At 39.8% G+C, this 19,984-nt stretch overlaps 1 protein-coding gene across 11 annotated transcripts in view; it reads left to right on the plus strand.

Moving 5' to 3' along the window:
* SIPA1L1 (signal induced proliferation associated 1 like 1) overlaps positions 1-19,984 on the plus strand; it is a 517,634-nt gene that overhangs the window by 221,103 nt on the left and 276,547 nt on the right. For all 11 annotated transcript variants that reach the window (XM_054691354.1, XM_054691347.1, XM_037503618.2 and 8 more), the window contains 2 exons: positions 7,920-8,050; positions 14,637-14,825. In XM_054691354.1, coding sequence (XP_054547329.1) covers positions 7,920-8,050; positions 14,637-14,825 — 320 coding nt within the window. The remainder of the gene's footprint in view (positions 1-7,919; positions 8,051-14,636; positions 14,826-19,984) is intronic.

A 19,984-nucleotide genomic window follows, 5' to 3' on the forward strand; every position in this document is an offset into this window, starting at 1 on the left:
AATGCAAAAGCACATGAATCTTGTCAAACTTATTATGTACAATTGCAAAAGTATTCAGAATTTTAGTACTTATTAGTAATATACTTTTTTCTCAGTGTATTACACAAAATGTATCAGCAGATCTGATAACTACCATGATTTCAAAGAAGTGATGAATAATTTGATATGCCTTAACAACTGTGATGTGATAGGAAGATATCTATGGTATATGTCAATGTCAAAGTCACCTGTAGAGCGAATGTTACTGTAGTTAGTTGCCTACATTTATAACTGATGGAAATGCTCAATTTCAGCTAGAAGCTAATCAAAATAAAGTTATAATTTTTTAAATTCAAATTCATGGACCTTGGGATTTCTATCCAAAGTTAAGTTAAAAACCCCTGGTCTTAAATGTATGACCTTGTTAAGTAGATTTTGTTCCCCATATGCCTAATTATTTCCGTAAGGTAGAGAGGGCTGTAAATAAAACAGTGTGAACTTTACAGGAACCTTAATTTTCATTGCCACATGGCTCTTAAGAAAGTTTAGACCAGCACCTCCCTGGTGGTGCAACCTATGAAGCTATCTGCAGCCACTGCAGCACAAGTTTGATCCCTGGCCAGGGAGCAACCCACATGGCGCAGCAGACCTCTTGTGACTCACCGGCTGCTCCCCTCAGCAGTGTATTTCCATCAATCTGCTTGTTCTGTTCGGCACTTTGTGTCTGGTGGATCCTCTCCCTGCCCTCCCGCACACCTCTGGCCTGTTCCTCAGTTCTTGTATGCATAAATAAATAAATCTTTAAAAAAAAAGAAAAGAAAGTTTAGACCAGGAAGCTGTGACTGGTATGTTCAAGACTGTGTAGTTTAACATTTTCTTGACTACTTTGAATACTTCCACTTTTTGTTTTTGAATATTTATTATAGATCCAAAACATTTTCATTTCTTTGATCACTAATGAGATTGAATTTTTTAAATTTTATTGACTCATGGTCATAGCTAGATAATGGCCAATAAAACTCTGATTTTGATGGTTACTTTTTATTTTCCCTTTACTTCAAATCCTTTTCTTTGTACTTCTTAAATTTTTGATGCAATTTATTAATGTCAATAAAACTTTATATTAAAATCTACCTTTCATTGACAGTTTAAGGGGCTATTCAGGACCACTTAGCACATGTTGTTTTCAGCCCCTGAACTTTATGCAGTTTTGGCAAGTAGACCACCCTACTTTTTAAGTTACCACAAAAAGAATTGAAACTTAAGAGTACTATGACTTTGTAAATGTGGGTAATTACTCTTACGCAACAATAATTATAAGCTTACTGAAGTGCTTTGGGACAGAATTCTGGCACGTGGCCAGTCCTGTGTAAATGTCCCCATCCATTACTCTGACCTGCTTTTGATTATGATGCAGTCTCAGGCTGGTTAGTTCTCATGGAACCTCCGCCCTTATAATTAGGATGAGCCCTTTAAAGACCAGAGACTGAGACTCTCTGAGTGGTGCACTTCCTGGAAAAGCCATTCTTCAAACAGTTGGATGCTGAGTATTTTATTTTAAAAGCAGAATAGATCTGCTGTTGCTTTTTTTTTTTCCTTTCGTTTGATTTTCCTAATTTGTGGATGTGTTGTCTTTCTAACCCAGTTATGTAGCCATATTAAGATGTAATAATTTGCACAAAAACAAAACTCATCAACAGTTTGAACCCAGTAACAAAGATAAGCAACTTTATAATGCATGTGCTATAGTTTATGGTCTCTCTAATTTCATCCAATTTCTCTAAGAAAAATACTGAGCAAGTGAAAATAGTGAAGGTCAAAGTTCAGGCCATCCACTGCACTGACAGTGGCAAACTTGTAACTGAAATAGACTTATTTTCAGAAACAGTCATTGAAAGTGGTGAAATAACTTTAATTCTCATTAGGAAAATTAAGTTGTAATTTTTCTATTCTGACCTGCTGAGATATGCTGAGACCCAGGTCTGGTTAGTACTAGTGGTTCCCTTCTGTAGTGACTGAAGATGCTTTTTCTAGAGAAAATGGGAGAATTTTCCTTTTTCCTCCAGCAGAGTCAATTAGGGGAGCTAAGATTAGAATGTGAACATTTTGGTAACTTTAACATATATTGCTATAATGCTTTCCAAAACAGTTGGTACCAATTCACAGTGCCAGCGGCAGTGTTTGGAGAATATATACAGCTCTACCAAGGGCCATTTATCACTTCAGAAACATTGTAACTAATTTTGGTAGGTGTGATACAGTAATTCGGCTTTATTTGCTTTCTATTTCTTTGATTTGTGTTTGTGTCTATTTTCCTTCTTTCATTTTCCAATTTAACAATTGTGAAGAAATATTTTAAGCCAGGAATTATGACTTTAAACTATTTATAAAAAATAAAAATGTATTTTTTTTTCATAATGATACACAGTCCAGATTGTGCTAGTCTCCTAGGAAAAGGTACAACTAAAAAACATCAAATAATTCAAAACTTGCTGGCTGGAGCCTGATTACTCTTGTACTTGCATGTTCCTTTCCTCTTTTATAATTAAAACATCAGGCTTAACTTTTTTTGCCTTGTGTGCACACAGCGCTTACGTGCAACTCCTAACCAGGTAATATGACTGTGCTTGATCTAATTACTTGGAGCTTTGAACTCTTTATTACATGTCTTCTGTAAGATGTGACTTTTTAATTTATTATTGTAAATCTGTCAACCAAAAACACAGCTATTTGTTGGCATGTTCTAATGAGGCAGAGCTGCTAACTGGCACTCTTGTGCTATCTTTATTAAAACTCAAGAATCAGAACAAATAAGAAAATTTTAGGGTAAGCATTGGTTAGGTGTTAAATATGAAAAATGTGTAGGTAGGGAAAATTCAGCCGTATGTCGATAATACACTTAATATCCCACTCTTTAAAAACATTGAAATCTTGGTTATATAGCACATCAGGGAATAAAGCTATATGTGTATTCTGACTGGTTAACCTCTTTAGGTCTCAAATTTTGTAGCATTTTAAAATTTGCAATATGATTTTAGAAACTTTGGGCAAAGTTTTATATATATATATATATAAATGGCTAACAAAATGAGCTTTGGAATGAGTAAAATAGTGTTTGAATTTTGTTATATAATAGTGGCTTGAGTGACTTATTCTTTAAATTATAGTTGCCACATCTGTAAAACAGGAGAAAATATATTTTTTTGATTGCTGTAAATATTGGATAGAGGATCTCACTTTGGTGCATTATATCTTTACATTATATAATGGTTGTGGTTGCAATAACAGTTTCTGACTGTCCAGTATGCTGGCACTAAAATACTGCTGTTTTTTGGTGGTGTAATACCTGTACTTTAATTCCTTCATAGCTGACATATCCACCCTCCTCGTGTCCCAATTCTTCCTCTGTGCCACTTTCCTTACTCCAAGTTTCATCATCCTGAATTCTCTCTTTACAGGTGTCCCAGTCTTTTTTTAATACTCGTCACCTGTAACTTCTCTGTCCTTGATCTCCTTCCCCTACCCCTGCTTCCCTGCACCTCAAAAGGCAAAAACTTATGGTTCGGAATGGAAGAGCTGTCTGCAATTGATGGATCGCTCCACTAGCAGAGGATGGAGGAAAGTAGGGAAAAATAAAGAACACTGCAGCAGGTAGCAGATATAGAAGCGCTGTCTGGAGGCTGTGGGCCTACGAGGAAGGGACTGCAGTCCAGTGAAATGAAAGGACAGGCAGAACCTGAGAGTGGCCATTGGCACCAGCCTGAGATTACCCCTCAAAGGCTGTTATTTTAAGAGAAAGGAAATGGAGTCATTTATCTTGAGATCAAAGTTTAAGGACTCAACAATTTAAGATGACTTGTTGAACCCATCTTTCTTTACCAGTTGCACACTGCATTAGGATTTTGAATTGAATAAAGTTGTATTTGTGTAGACCTGTTTTTTTTTTTTCCCCCTATACCTTCATGATCTTAGGAGCAGAAAGGAAATGACAGTGTGCAAAAACAACAAAACTATAAAAACACCAAGGCTTTTGCTATATTTTTTTAGTTGAAAGATTGTTTGAGGAGGCAGAGTCTGATCCTGAGAGTGGGTAACATAGGGATCCAGACCAGAACCTCCATCTGTAGCAGCCAAGCTCCAGTAGTTGAAGATCAAATAGAAATGCTTGCTTGGAAATAATAGAGCTCTTTTTCAATTAAAAAATATCGCTGTTTCTGCACACACCTACAAAGTTTAAAAAGTGCTTCCTAGAGTTATCAAGCCAGAGATGTATTTGTTTGAAGATAGAGTCTGAGAAAGTGCTTGAAGTTACCTTTTAATTATCCCATCAACATTCCCCAGACTCAGAAATGTACTTCTTCAGCAGCTGGGAAAAACAGTGCAAAAATATATACAGGAGTTGATGATGATACACAAAAAAAGTTTAATCTTTATTTTTTATTAAGTTTAAATTAGCAGCCTTCATTTTTATTTAGGGCTTAGTTTACTTTTAGGGTAACACTGTATTTTTATTTTGCCAATTTATACTAAAATTGTTTTTAATATTTATGTTTTTGTAAAGGTATACTTTTGTGTTCAAGTATTTCTGAATTTTTGCATTTGAAATACATAAATTGGTTTCACTAATTTGTATTTTTATGTATTTTTAATACATTTTTGTCAAGTAGATGTATTAATATACAAAGTAGACACTTCCATTTTGCCCTGGTAGTCAGTCACTCACTTAGAGGAGGTCTAAGTCACATTTCAGAGGAGAGCTTAGGAATGAGAACATTTCATCGCATCAAGAGAAGTGTGGGAGGGCAGGGTTCTTCAGATGAGAACGAGCACCCGGAGTTTGAGCAGCTGGAAGTTCAGGAGAGTGTAGTTTAATAAGATGAGGGAAAGAACTGAACTGAGACTGGGGAGAGGATGCTGGCAGGTTGTGAGGGACTTTGGGAAGCCAGGAAGAGTTTCCACAGACCCCTGGGAAGCCAGCGAAGGATTTTAAGCTTGATCATGATGACCAGACTTAAAAGGGTCACCCGGTTCCTCTGTGAAAGGAGTGGGGGCAGACTAACTGGTTAGAACTTACGAACAAGTGATGAGCGGGCAGGACACTGACCAGGGGAAAAACTAACAGTAGACGAAAGGGAATGACACTGGGTCTAGCTCAAGTGCAAGGTGAATGTGGCGGCAGCCCTGAAAGCAGGAGAGCTGAATTGATGGAATAAAAGTGGTGGGTTTGCTTTTGCTGATAACGCACGGGACAAAAAATTGAGAGTTTCATTCAGGTATTTCTAGGACTTGGAGCAGTCTGAAGTAGACACACCCTTTCGAGAGTCATCAAGGTTGAGATCTCAGTTGAAGGCCGGAGAGTGGAGTGGGAGGAGGGTGGGGAACTACAATAGCCAGAGTAGTAGAAGGAAAATCAGGGGGAAGTGGTATCACAGAAACCCAAGTGTAAGAGTGTTTCTAGAAAAAAATGAAACAATCTACTGTGCCAGCTGCTGTGGGGCGTTGGAACAAGGTTAGGACGAAAAGTATTTAACTTTCTTAACTTTCAGGCTCATTGATGACCAGTGCACTGGAGGTCAGATTATAGTAATTCCAAGGTGAGCAATTAAGCAGCTCTTTTAAGAAGTTTCCAGGAGTTGAATGTAACTTATATTTAAAGATGGAGACTTGAGCCTGATAAATAATGAAGGGAATGAGCAAGTAGAGAGGGAGACATTAAAGATGGAGAGAAGGGTAAACAAGACATAGAGTCCCGCAGTGGTGGAATAGGCAGAGGCCAGGATTTAGGGAGTGGTTGGGTAAAGAAAAGGAAGCAAAAGTCTGGATACAGGTAAGTTTGTGGTTATGATGGTGAAAAATAAAGGTGTATGCCTTTGGATTGGCTTCTTTGTGATATAGACAACATTATTTACTGAGATTGAGGAGGAGGTAGTTGGCAGGGGGTGGGAGTAGTTGCAGGGGGTTGGTTGAAGCTAGAATAGAGAATGTGTGAAATACTGTTCTGGAGAAGAGGGAAGAGAGATGACCACCAACAGCTTGAGCAAGAGTTGAGGGTACTGATGGTACCCATTGATTGCAGCCCATTACTTTGTGACTTCCCAGCAGCAGAGAACAGCAATCACATCTGCCCTTCCGGAGGTGGTGGGGTGTGTCAGAGGAGTTTCTAGAATTGGGTGTCAGTTGAGTCCAGGAAGTTCAAGGAACAGCATATGATGGCCGTGACGCACACTCACCCTTGACAACTCCACTGTCGTTCTGTGCTGCAGTATGAAAATAGCCTCTGAAGCTATGGAAGTGTGTTGAGCTCTCTGCTGCTTCAGTAAATGGCCCCAGACTGCTGTCTTGTTTTTCTTTAAGTTCTTGTCCGCTTTTTTATACGATTTCTGTCTCCTCCCTTTTGTTTCCTTCCCTGTCGTCGGTCGTTCTATCACTTTGCTGTCTGCATGCAAGTCTGTATCAGCCCTACACTCTGGACTTTGTCAGCATCTGGAATTATCACACCTCTGAAATAAAGCGGTGGGCTTGAAGACCAGACAACCAAGCTTATTAAAATTATGTGCAAAGTAAGAGTAAAAAACCTCTGAGTGTGATTCTCACGTGCTGTGCTTTGAGGGTGTACGTGAGTGTTTGTACATAAATCTTGTGACATGTATTGGATTGTTTCTCAGTTGTCCATCTTTGAGATGTTTGCTGCCTGTATTCCCATTGTGTTTTTCTTCTTTTGAATTTCCATGGGTTATGATATCTGGAGAATTCTCAGTATTTATAATTATGCCTTTTCTAATGGTCCTTTAGTAATTGTAAAATACATTCGTATACGTAATTTAGCTAGATGATTTGACATTTTATACTGTTATTTCTTAATATTCTCATGGATTTTCAAATATGGATGTATTTTGTATGGGAATAACATGGATTTTCAAATACCAGTGTATTTTGTATGAGATTATGTGCCATGTCACAACTCATTTCGCCATGTCACATGTAAACAAAATAAGACAATGCGAAATATTTTAGAGGTTTAAAAAGTAAGTCATCTACTCTAACTTTACATATATTTCGTGTTTTTTGAACTTCCTCATCTGTGAACATTTCATGTATATATCAAAATTTTAATCTTTTCAAGAAATGTATACTTAGGTGCACAGTAATGTCGTTCCGTTATTTTCTAGAGATCAATTTTGGTTCTCACTTTCCTTCTTGTCAGGAGGAAGGCAAATTGGGCACCAGTCATTTGGAGACTCCCCCAATGCTTCGGTTGCTCCTTGAGCAATACCACAACACGGAGGAGAGGCCCCAGTACCCTGCTGGTCACTTGGGAGAGAGGCGGCTTTGCTTGGGTGCCGTCTGCGCTGCCTGCCTGGGGACCCCTGGTGAAGCCCAGAGCCCTCCCTGGGTCTAGGCTTCTCCCCTGGGGCCCTTGGAAGCCCTTTCTCTGAACTCCTGCCCCAGCTCAATCGGTCTCCCTGGGAGCAGACTGCTGCTCTGTGACTCACAGACCTCCTTCCTCTCCATAGTCCGGGGAAATCTTCTTTAATCTCGGGGAAACCCCTTCCTCCTCAAACTCTGTTCTCAACAGATTTAGGGTTCCCCCCCCCCTTAAACTAGAGAAGCCCTAACACAAACCTTCCCTTAGTCAAGGAAACACACACAATGTAGCCTACTTAAATGGTAGATATGGGAAAAAAACACAATTTTTTTTTTTAAAAATAGTACAATGGTAAGTTACAAGGTAGTGAAAAGCTCAGCAGGCACCTCTGCTCAGTGTTAACCGCCTCCGAAACTAAACCTGTATAGCCCGGTCTTTGTTTTTATAACTCATTGAAAAATATTAATGTTTGTTCAGTGTTTTTGCATTTTATTAATATAGAATAATGTCTGGGAGCTTGAAATATAAAGCAGAATATAACATCCTAATTTCATTTTGTCTTATTTTACCTAAGAACACTGGAACTATTTCGGGGCTGATGAGAATCTTGGTCCGGTGGCTGTGAGCATTCGAAGGGAAAAACCAGAAGAAATGAAGGAAAACGTATCTCCATACAACTACCGAATAATTTTTAGAACTAGTGAGGTAAGTTGCAAATGAGAAAGACTTGAGGCTTAATTGATGTGAGAAAAAAATATAGTAGCAGGAGTAAAGGAATTAAATTTGATTGCATGTGGTTACAAATGTCTGGAGAATAAACAAAGGCCACTTTCATTCATTTTGGTGATGGGGCGGGGGGATGTGATGGTTACATCTGGATCCTTCTGTCCAGCTCTGCTTAGATGTAATAAATGAATGGGAGAATTGATACAGAGCGAGATGTGTCCCTTAAGAGTGTCCCAAGGAAATTGGAGTCCTCAGACTCCCAAATGGGATATAGAATGTCCTGCTCAGGCAGCTGGAGAGCCCCGTGCCAGCTTGGGGGCCAGAGCGTATATATGAGAGAGGGTCACCCAGGCCTCAGCTCATTCTTCCAAACTAGTACTCTTGACATCTCTTGACCCAAGAAGAGGAAAGAGACTCTTTTCTTCATCATCTTTCATTTAGCTATCTGCAAGACCTGTTCTCTGAGGCCTAGAAAGCAGACTGTTTGAACCAATGTGAAATTGTGGATGCATCAGGTCCCTGGAGCTCTTTAGAAATTAACAAACACAAGACCTGTGTTTTAAATGAAATTCCAGTTACAAAAAGAAAAGGAAAAATAGCCAATAAAGCATTTTTTAAAAAATTCACTGGAGAAGACCTGATGATCACGAGGTGGTATAGTACATACCGGTATGGGGCTTGCTGCTATGAGCCTGAAACCTGTCATCTGATTCACCAGTGCAGCCTCAAAAAAATTTATTTAAAAAAAAAAAAAACAACCACTCATAAACATTTGGGACAATGAGGGTTTTTTTTTTTTTGCTTGTTTTGTTTTTAAAGATTATTTATGCTACAAGAACTGGGGTATAGGGCAGAGGTGCAGGGGGTGAGAGGATTCACCAGAGAAAGAGTGGGAAACAGAACAGGCAGATCTACTGAAATATACTGCTGAGGGGAGCAGCGGGCGAGACCGGAGAGGCCTGCTGCGCCATGTGGCTAACTCCCTGGTTGGGGATCGAACTCATGTTGCAGTGGCTGGTAATAGCTTGATAGTGCTGTGTCTTTAACCCCTGCACCACAAGGGCTTTAAGCATATGTGAACATACGCCAGTTATCAGTTAACTTCCTCTCAGCACTTAATTCACTTTAGGGCTGTGGTTGTCCATTAATTCCTAATCTCCCTGCTTAGCATCTAGATAATACAGGTTTTGAAACTAGTTTAAATAGGGTATTTGGTTTTATTTTCTCCATTGACTGCAAGGCAGCTTTCCAGGGTTGGCTTCACTTAGTAATTGTTCTTATGCTTGAACTCTGGGGAAATCAAAAATAGGATTTTTAATGGCAAGACTTTAATATCTAATGTGTTTTATAGAGGGGCCAGAGAGAAATGAAGAACTAACATACTCTAGTGTACTTTTGCTCCATGCCAGAGCTAGCTGTTAAGCCGTGGAAATTCTTTTGCTGCCCATGGGAAGCACAGAGAGGACACTTGCTTTCGAGGCTGGACATAAGCAGTTGCTCGAGCTGACTGCTCAGCTCCCACCACATGTCCATGAGCCTCAGTTATCCTCCCGAGTGCTTCTGTCCTCTTGTTCTTACCTCTCCTCCCAAGGTCATTCTGATTTAACCCCCCTGATAATCTTCCCTTTCTGTTCATCTATTTAAATTCTTCCTCTTGCCATTAGCATCTCATCCTTTATGTCAGACTTTGAAAATTTCTAAATCACTGGAGAAAACTTTTGATGATCACGAGGTGGTATAGTACATACCGGTATGGGGCTTGCTGCTATGAGCCTGAAACTTGTCATCTGATTCACCAGTGCTGCCTCAAAACAATTTATTTTAAAAAAAAAAACAAACAAAAAACAAAACTTCTTTCCCAGATCCTGTCACTGGTTTCCTTGCTTGTCCTCTTCCACTTGCAGGCACTCCACACCTGGCCCTCCTCTCTTTCTCCCCAATATAACCCCTCTCCTAAATGTACTTGACCCCTCTGTTCCCGTCAGTGGGGAGCTACTCTTCCACACCTCAGTTCTTTCCCCACTCACTAGCTGCGCCTAAAATGCTCTCCCTGAATCTTCCAGTCCTTCAGTCCTTATAGTTCAGACCCCATCTGCTAACCCATTTGAGTGAGTTAGAGCCTTTGGGTTCATTTCCTTAGACTTTGAAATGTCCAAATCAAAAGTTGTCCATGTTAAAGTAATGCTTAGCTGATGACGACTCTCTTAGTACAGTTGTTCAGGCCAGGAACCTTGAAGTCACATTTGACTCCTCTCTTCTTATCCTTCCTTCTCCATAAATCTAATCTGTTAGCAAAACTTGCTGACTTTGTCCTCAAAACACACCCCAAATTCAACCTCCACCATCATCTTGCTCTGAGAACAGTTCTTCCTGCTTCTGCCCTTAAGCCCTGTGTCCTTTCAGCCCAGCAGGGAGCCTTTTGAAATGTAATCTAGAGCTTGCCATTCCTCAGTCAGCATCTTTTAATGGTTTGCCATCTCCTCTGCTAGTTTAAGGGGTACAGATCATCTGCTTCCCCCTTGTCTCCAGATACGCCCACTTGGTCTTTTGAGACCGCATTGACCTCATTCTTCTGGGGCCCTTTCTGGCCACCTGTGCCTCGGGGCTTGAATACTCCCTGGTCCCCTGTAGTGCATGCTCCTCCCCAGGCATCTTCTTGGCTGCAGTTCTCTCTTTTCCTTCTGACCTTTATTCATAAATCATAGGGGCCTTCCTTGGCCACTGAATCCAAAATTCTTACTCCCTCAAGTCCCCATTTCATATCCAATTCCAGACTATAATTTTTGCCACAATCACTCAGCACATTCTGGCGTATTACACATATTCATTTTGTTTGCTTTCTGTCCCCTGACACCTCCCCCCCCACCCCCATCAAGATCCATGGGATGGGAAATTTTGTCTGAGTTGCTGATTACTACATGCCTAAAGACTAAAGTAGTACTGTCCCTCCCTCAGTGTGTCTTTGCTTCCTTTTCCTCCCTCCCTCCCTTCCTAACTCTGATGTCTATTTAATTAATTGCCACTAGCTTTGGTGTATTTTTTTTTATTCTTATAATATTCTTTAAAAATATTCCTTAAGTATGGTTTATTGTAATATTTTTATGCTGCTTTGCATAGAAATAAACTAGCAGAAGCTCTTGATAGCATCTCTGGATGCTGATGTCCATCACTTCTGCACTCGGCGAGGCAGAAACTCTGTGCCCTGCTCACTGTAGCCAGTTCACTACATGTGAGGTTGTGTAAGACCTAATTTTTATGCTTTTGGAAGGATATCTCAGGCTACTAATTTCTCATGCTTATTAACTTGTCAAGAAAAAGGAAAATATGGTCACCACAGTGATACTCTCATTTCATTAACTAGCATCAAGATAACAGAGATACAGCTTATTGTCAATAGATAGAATTATTGCGAAAACAGAAACCACTAACTATCTATTTGTGAGACTGGCAGTTGTGTATGAACAAGATCTTAGGGTGCATGTGCTCTTGTTAGGGGGAAGTGATGTCCTGAGTTAATCCCATACAGGCTTTGTGGACCCCACCCCCACTCCAGACTAAAGCCATCAAGACTCTGGGAAAGACAAATCCCATCACCACCAAGGGAGGGTGGCTGGGACCTGAGGGTGGAGTTGGGCAGCCAGGTTGGATATAAAAAACCAAACACGTGGGCCTTGGGCTCTCTCTCTGGCTCGCGATCGCTCGCCTCCTGGCTTCACCGCTCCTGGCTGGCGGCCAGCTCTCAGAGCGCCATTTTGGGATTCCTGATTGGCGGATCGGGTAGGACTCATTTAAAACTTTGTCTCCCACTTTTCTCCCAGAGCTGTACATTTCCTCATTTCCCCTTCCCTTGTAAATAAACCTTTTATGAACCTTTCACGTGTGCCTGCAGTAGAGCATTGATAAGTCCTTTTAAGCGCGCGGGTGAGGACCCACAGTCAGGCACCCCGTTTTGTATCGGGGTTGCTCTACAACACTCTGATGCATAGGCGCACAGGGGATCATGAGGATGCCCTTCTGGTTTCTGGGATTCATCAGCAGAAATGCCAGTGATATTAGTGATTCATTTATAAAAACTGGCCATTCTTTTCCTCCCCTGCCTTGGCTGTGGTGAAGTGAGCTGCTGTCTCTCTGAGGCACAGGATTCGCAGTGTTGAGCCTTACTGGTCTGGGTTGCTGGACTGAGAATACTTGCAGCTTTGGAGCTTCTTACCCCCAGGTCCATGTCTGGGGTAGGGAGGTGCGGCGGGGAGGGGACCACTGAAACTGAGTTAGTCAGCAGTTTTTCTGGGTGTTAAAAAGCAAAACAAAAATGATTTCTCAGCTAAAGATTTGTCATATTGGTAATGGGAAAATGCTATTTTTTTTTAAAGATTTATTTATCAAGAGGCCAGATGAGGGGGAGGGGTGAAAGGATTCACCAGAGACAGAGCAGGGAACAGAACAGGCAGACTGTTGAAATACACTGCTGAGGGGAGCAGCGGGCGCAACAGGAGGGGTCTGCCGCACCATGTGGGACCCTCGCCGGCCTGCCGGGAACGAACCAGCGCTGCAGAAGCTGTGGGACAGCTTCACAGCGCGGTGCTCAACCCCCTGCGCCACCAGGGGAGGCCGGAAAATACTATTTTTTACACTAATGTTTGTTTGAAAATAAATTATTCAGTATTTATAAGTGAAAGAAAAGGAACTAATCAAATGAATTGACTGCAAATACCTCAAGTGCCTTTTTCTGTATTAGGAGTAAGATATTGGTAAGTTTTGCTTTTCCTACCCTCATCTCCTCCATCTGTGGTAAATATTCTAGATTGTACTTCTCGGGTGAAGCCTTCCTTTGGTTTCCATTTCCCCTGCTACTCCTCTTCTCCTGTTACTTGACGAATATTGCAGCTTCCTTTTAACTTTCTGCTCTGCCTCAAGTTTCTGCCTCTTGCAGTTCATCTTATTTGTCAACTTAGTTTTCTTAAAAAAAAAAAATAGTGGTCCCAGCAATCAGTATCATATCACCTAGGTGTTTAGGGGGCTATTCCATCTAGGTTTGTGCAGGTACACAGGTAGTCATACAGTGATGAAACCCCAAAACGGGGTGCATTTCTCAGAGTACATCCCTGTCATTAAGGGGGAGGGCTTGCCCTGGGCTTCTACCCCACCTTGAAGCTTCACCACCTGGCCCTCCCTTTGCTCTCTTTAGCCCCTGCAGTAGTAATGACTTTTCCCCACTCACACTGGTTCCTTCTGATCTCTCTGGCATTTTCTCTTTTTGTAGCATTTTTCCTGAATCCCATGGCCCCCTTTTAGTGCTACTCCTTCCACGAGGGATGTTCTTAACCCCCAGGCCACAACTGTTTCCTCTCTTAGGAAGGAACTAGTTAAGCTTTGCTCAGTAAATACCCCGCTTCCTGAATGCTTTGGTGTCTCACCCTTTTCCCTCACCCCCCAGTATATCCCGCTGTTAGCTTTTGCAGCTCCTGTTGCTGTGCCATGTTCTCATCCCCTGCATGCTTCAAGGAAATTTGCTTAATCGTTTTTTTATTCCCTTTGGTCAGCATACAATGTTTAATTTAATTTTGTCATGCTTTGCCAGGCGAAAATGTTTGGAAATGCAGATTACTTTTAAGCTTTATGCTGGATAACTTTGCTCCAGCAAACCCTATCACCACAGAGGGAAATTTCTTTGTTTGTGTCTATATGTGTCTTTATGTATGTCTATATATGTTTATATATAGTAATGGGAGGTATTGCCAATAACAAGGGGACACCTAATGTAACTTCAGATGCTGCTGGCTGTTCTGTGTAGCCACCACAATCACTGCCCTACTGTAGCAGCATTTGGGACGATGAATAGTTTATGCTTCTCAGCAATCTCACAACATTTAAAACTTTGCCCCCCCCCCCTTTTTAGGATTTATTTATTTACGCATACAAGAACTGGAGTATAAGCCAGAGGTGCAGGGGGTGAGAGGATTCACCAGAGAGGGTGCAGCAGAGCAGAACAAGCAGATTTACTGAAATACACTGCTGAGGGGAGCAGCGGGCGAGACAGGAGAGGTCTACTGCACCATGCGGGTTGCTCCCTGGCCAGCCGGGGATCTAAGGTGTGCTGCAGTGGCTGCAGATAGCTTGATAGTGCTGTGTCTTTAACCCCTGCATCACCAGGGAGGCCCCTTGCCCTCCCCCTTTTATAATTCAAAAAGGTACATCATTTAAATTCTGGAAATATGTATTCTTAGCTGTTTCTCTGGGGTATGTCATTTTTCATGAGTGAGTCTGCTTAGTGTCACTTTATAGCCATGTCTCGAGCCCTTTAGGGAAGTGCTTTATTTGGCATTTAAGCAAATGTCTTAGGCAGGCTTGGATATGAATTCCCTTGAACTGGCCTGGGTCTTCTTGAAAGTGTTGGCCTCCTGTTGTTCCCATGTAAAGTCTTCTGTCCCTTCCCTCAACGACTTGAGCAATCAGGCGTCATCCCCAGCTCCCCAAGGAGGCCCGCTGTCTAGGTTTTCGGTGCATTTGATGCATCCACTCAGCTCACACCTCCAGAGAGGCTTCACCGGAGCACGTTCTCTTTCAGCTCATGACACTGAGAGGTTCGGTCCTTGAGGATGCCATTCCCTCTACAGCAAAGCACTCGACTGCCAGAGGGCTGCCCCTGAAGGAGGTGCTGGAGCACGTGATTCCTGAGCTCAACGTCCACTGCCTGCGGCTGGCCTTTAACACCCCCAAAGTCACAGAGCAGCTCATGAAGCTGGACGAACAAGGGGTAAGTTGGGCTTCCAGAGAATATTCTGGGTGCTCATATTTCCCACTTGACTTCCAGAATACAGCCCTTAATATTTCTTTTCTGACAAGGAAAACTGATACCGTTTATTGTGAAGGATATTCTCTGTGAAATTACTCATTTTCTCTTAACTCTGAACATTTCTCATCTGATGAAATTCTCTATGTCAAAAGTGATAGATGTGGTACTAAAATATGTTCAGGTCTCTTCCATATGGTAATAGTCCATAAATGCAGTGAATTTTAGAAGCGCGCTAAGAATAACTAGTAGCAGTAGCAGTAATAGTAAATCCTAAACACTAATGAATATAATTTGCCAGGCTCTGTTTTAAGTGCCTTAAATACTGTATCTCATTTAATCTCTCAGCCCTATGAGAATGGTTACTTAATATCCCCATTTTAGAGTTAAGGAATCTGAAGCATAGAGCGATTTATTAGTAAGTCCAAGTTCACATAGTTGGTATGTTCTGGGTTTATATTGTTAGTTGCCACACTACACTGTGTGTGTTTATTGAGGTAACATTGGTTTAGGTAACCAGTGAGGTAACATAAGGTTCAGGGGTATAGATTCACACCTCTACAAATGAATGTTATCACACCAGTCACACTACTTAAAAGCTTAAATTTTTAAAGTCTTTTAGTACCACCAAAGATATGTTTTAATCAAGATTTCTTAATACAAAATTTAAAAAATTTGACTCTTAATTAGTAACAAAATGAAAATGATCAAGATTTTTCTCTCCTCATAGTTCCTGTACCTTAATGTGGGGGCTGTTGTGTATGGATGCAAGCGAGTGACAGGCTAAATCAGATAGAGGCAGCAAGCAAGTAGAGAATGAAAAGTTATGGTCCAGAAAATCCACTAAGGGTAGAGCTTATCTACATTCTCCTTGGACTAATTTGAACTTATGAACTAGCTTTGATAGATGTTATATTTATATACTCTTATTTTAACTCTTTCTTTAAAAACTTAAATAAATTCTGTAACATCTTGGCAGTCAGTGATTATGATTTATCAGAAATTCCTCCAGTGGTGAAGTAAGTCCAGTCAATGAATGCCATTTTACAAACAAATTATCCTTAATTAATCAAAAATTCCCATTTCATTCAAATGATGAGAGGTATGTAAACTTAATTGAGCCAGTGGGAATATATTTTGAACCAATATTTGAATGCAATTTTTTTAATCTTTCCTCTCTCTGCCCATTCATTTCACTTATGATAAGGTACAACTAGTAACTATCACATACAGATATTTGAAGTAGACTGTGAATGTCCATGTTTATGACATGTAAATATGAGACACTTTGAATGCTTCAGGAGACAATTGTTTCATAAACTTGTTTTTCAAGAAATTGAATGTTTATTCTAATAAAGGAGAAGTAGGAAAATGATTAGGGTCAACTTTATTGATTCAGTCTTTTCCATTACTGTGCTTTTTTCAAGGAGAATGAACATTCTAAATTCTACCTTAAACAGATTATTTCATATGAGGGAGATATTTATTGCCTTTTTTCTCCTTGTTTAGTTACGTTAAATTTAAAAAAAAGTACCCCAATTGTATCCACCCTTGTGGGACCTCTGGCACATTCTGTGCCCTTTCTTAGTGATTGCAAAATGTTGGGCTGCCCATGGGGCTGCCCTGTGATGAGCACCGTGTGGTCCCGTCAACATAGGAAAGAAACTAATGAGTTAAGCAAAGATCTATTATTCTGAAATTACTATGGCCTTACAATTCTTGGGGGGGGGGTATTAAAATATTCTTTCCTTTATAAATTATTGATAAATTATAGTTTGGTTGTTTAATGCCTTACCTTGGCAAAATTAAAATTTGGCAATCTAGGTGAATCTTCCCAATTTTATTTAGGGACTTTCACAAGGTAGTAGAATACAGAAGTTTAAAACCTGTTTTAAGTCATTTATAAGCAGCTCTATACCCAGACCAAAAATGATCCACCTTTGGTTTCTGTCATTTCTGTCTCCATAACATTCAAATCCAGGATTGTACTGATGAAAACCAAATGTCACACGTAATTAGGCTGGGAAGTCATTTTTTTCAATTGAAACCGGGACTGGAGAGTCATTTTTTAAAACAGGAAATCTCATTTTGAGAAACTGATTATTTGGTGCCTTTATAAATACAGATTTTTTAAAAGGAAATGCTTATACATGCAGTTGATTGTACATATGAATCATTGCATAGCATTTTTAGTTCCATCAATGTCATCATTTTTAAAAATTTAATGCTTTGTATATCCTTATGTTTAAGGAGATGCATGGTATGATACCAAGAAGCTGGAACTTGCTAAAAAACTTTTAAGCCTCCCCTTCAGTTTTATTTAAATGATTCCTTTAATATATTTTCTACTTTAAATGGCTCACTTCATTATGCTTGGAAAAAGGAAATGCTGTTTATTTGCTGTTTTGAGGCATTTGCTTTTCAGGTATTTGGTGCTCTGTTTTCTCACTTCACAGATTTAAAATCATAAGCTAAAATGAACAGAAAAATAAATTTAGAATTACATGTATAAAATATAAAAGAAAACATTTCACAAAAGCATAAGGACATTTTTCATTTGACTAGAGTCTGGTATGTACTTGGAACCAAAGTAGGCATTCTGCTTCCTGAAGTTTTTAGAAAGTGAATATACGTTTTGTGACTTCTCCAAGCTTTCACATTCTACTTACAGATATATTTCTGGGTCATTTACTATTTACTTTTGTCCACTTCATTATCATGCAAAAGGTCTGTAAGATGAAAGAGACTGCCAATGATTTCACACTTATAAGAACGCTTATATCTCAGAAAATTTGGATCAACTCTAGATTTAATTTATCCAGTATATTCCCAGAATTTCACTTATTAAAGGTAATTGAGAACCTCTCTCATGATAGATGTACATTAGGTTAAGTGTATATATTTACTCATTACTTTCTTTCTAAGCATCATCTGTTTGAGTCCTCCTGGCACCCAGCAGGAGCTTTCTCTTAGTGGCCTATGATAGGGGTGAAAGGTTGATTGAGACTTGCGGTTTTTTCCCTGCCAGTTTTGCTTAGGAGTCCTGAACTTAGAACACAAATTCGCATAATGCTGTGTTTCATCTTTAAGACCCCCAAGTTTTCATATACTTTTAAGTATCTTGAGTTCTTTCGACCCTAAAATTAGCCTTTGAAATATCAGGAATTTCATTATCTAGTCAACTTTTTAACAATAGGGCTCATTTAGTTACTTTAAATTCACCATAGCAAAGTCATTTTTCATCAGTCATTTAAAAAATACCTTTTTCATCTCCTCTATGCAAGTATCTATTTTAAAGAGTTTACATTGCAAAGCACTTAACACAACATTGGGTACATAGTGGACATGCAGTAAACACTGGCTGTGGTTGAAAATAATAAAATAGTAAGTATTAATAACCCTTTACACACATTATCTCATATAGTCTTTATAAACATCCTAGGAGAGAGCTTCTATTATAGGTTGTATAATTTATTATGCTTTCATAAGTAAATGTAACTATTTCATATCTAATAAAAGCTTATTGAGTAACCACTCTGCAGATTTTTGTGTACTATAGAGAATAAATAGGCTAGTAAAATACGGTCTTTACCTATGAGAGGGACAAGGTCATAAATTACTGTAATGGAAGTCAGGTTTAATATAGAGAGTATAATAGAGAATTGCAAACACAGAGCAATGGACATCCAAGCTGTTGGGGCTAAGTCAGGATTGGTTAGATAGATTAGGATGAAGCAGCCTTAGAAAGGAAGAGTATTTTGTCAGTCCAGAGGATAAGCAGTGTGGTGGTCTAGACTTGGGGTAGTAAGTGTAGTTATGGGGCAACAAGCAGTCCAGCTGAGCCCAAGTGTGAGGCATATGTAAGAGAATATTTTTAAAAAGTAGTTTTTATTGAGTAGTGAGTAAGCCAGGTGTGCAGCAATTTACATGAATTATTTTAATTAATCCTCAGGCTCCTTTGATGTAGGTGCTATTCTTGTTCTTGTTTTACAGCAAGAACACTGAGGCACACAGAGGCTAAAAAAACTCCTCCCCCATCACAATTAGGATCTGGTGGAGGCAAGCCTCAGACTCCTGAGGCCACATTCTCAGCCAATAGGCTGTGCAGACACCCCATCTTCCTTCCCCCTCCCTGTAAGTGGGAGAAAGAACTGAGAAAATGGCTCCAGGCTTGATCGCTGCATGTTTCAATGCTTAATATTAAGTATAACATGTTAAGCCCAAATACAGTTGGAGTAGAGGTTAAAGATCTTTAAAGTACAATTGCTAGTTTGCAATAAAGAAAGTTGGTCCAAGTTTCATGTACACGCTACCGGTTTCACTTAAATGAGTATCTCCAGTTTTCCTAGATTTTATTAAAAAGGCAACGAAATGAAAATATTCTTGGATTCTTTTGTCTTTGCAAAGTTACCCTGCAAGTTTTTGAAATTAAAGGGGGGAAATGATCATCCCTAATGAAGTATGCAATATATACCTCAAGGTTAGATGGAAGTAAAGAGGCAGTGTTTATTTGGTATGGAATAGTGCTGATGCTTTGATTAGGAAGTGAATGAAGCTCTTTGTTGACTTAGCTTATTCATTACCATGTGCATTATTATTGTGGATAATAAATTTGACCAGCCACTTTGTTCTTTGATTCAGAAAGCTAAGTTTGAAGAATGAGCTATAGGGAAAACATTTTTTCCAAAGTCCATTTTCTGTGGATGAAGCTTTGGCAGAACAATTATCCTTCCTAAAATTGTAATTTCCTCTTAGATTATGATATCAACTCATGCATGTTTAAATTTCAGATTGCTGTCCACATGGTTTCAGGAAACCCCCAGACCCTTAGGTATATTATCAGGAAGAAAATATACATGATGGCCATGAGGTCAGAGAAAGAATGGAGTGACATTGGTAGCTTTGTCTTGTCTCTTCATAGGTCAGTGATTGCTCTACAGTTTGGCCTGTCCGTTCTCTTTGGCCTGGCCTGGGCTGGGTCGGATGATTGGATGATATTCTTTACAGTGACATATTCAATGTTTAACATGCCTTATCTCTGTAGCATATGGAAGACATTGGACTGTGGTAGGTCTGTAGTTTGCGGTAATGAGGTTGAGCCAGACTAAGACATGCAGTGAGGA

This window comes from Talpa occidentalis, unplaced genomic scaffold (assembly GCF_014898055.3).
Source record: "Talpa occidentalis isolate TD23 unplaced genomic scaffold, MPIMG_talOcc4v2.1 talOcc4.11, whole genome shotgun sequence".
Classification (NCBI taxonomy): domain Eukaryota; kingdom Metazoa; phylum Chordata; class Mammalia; order Eulipotyphla; family Talpidae; genus Talpa; species Talpa occidentalis.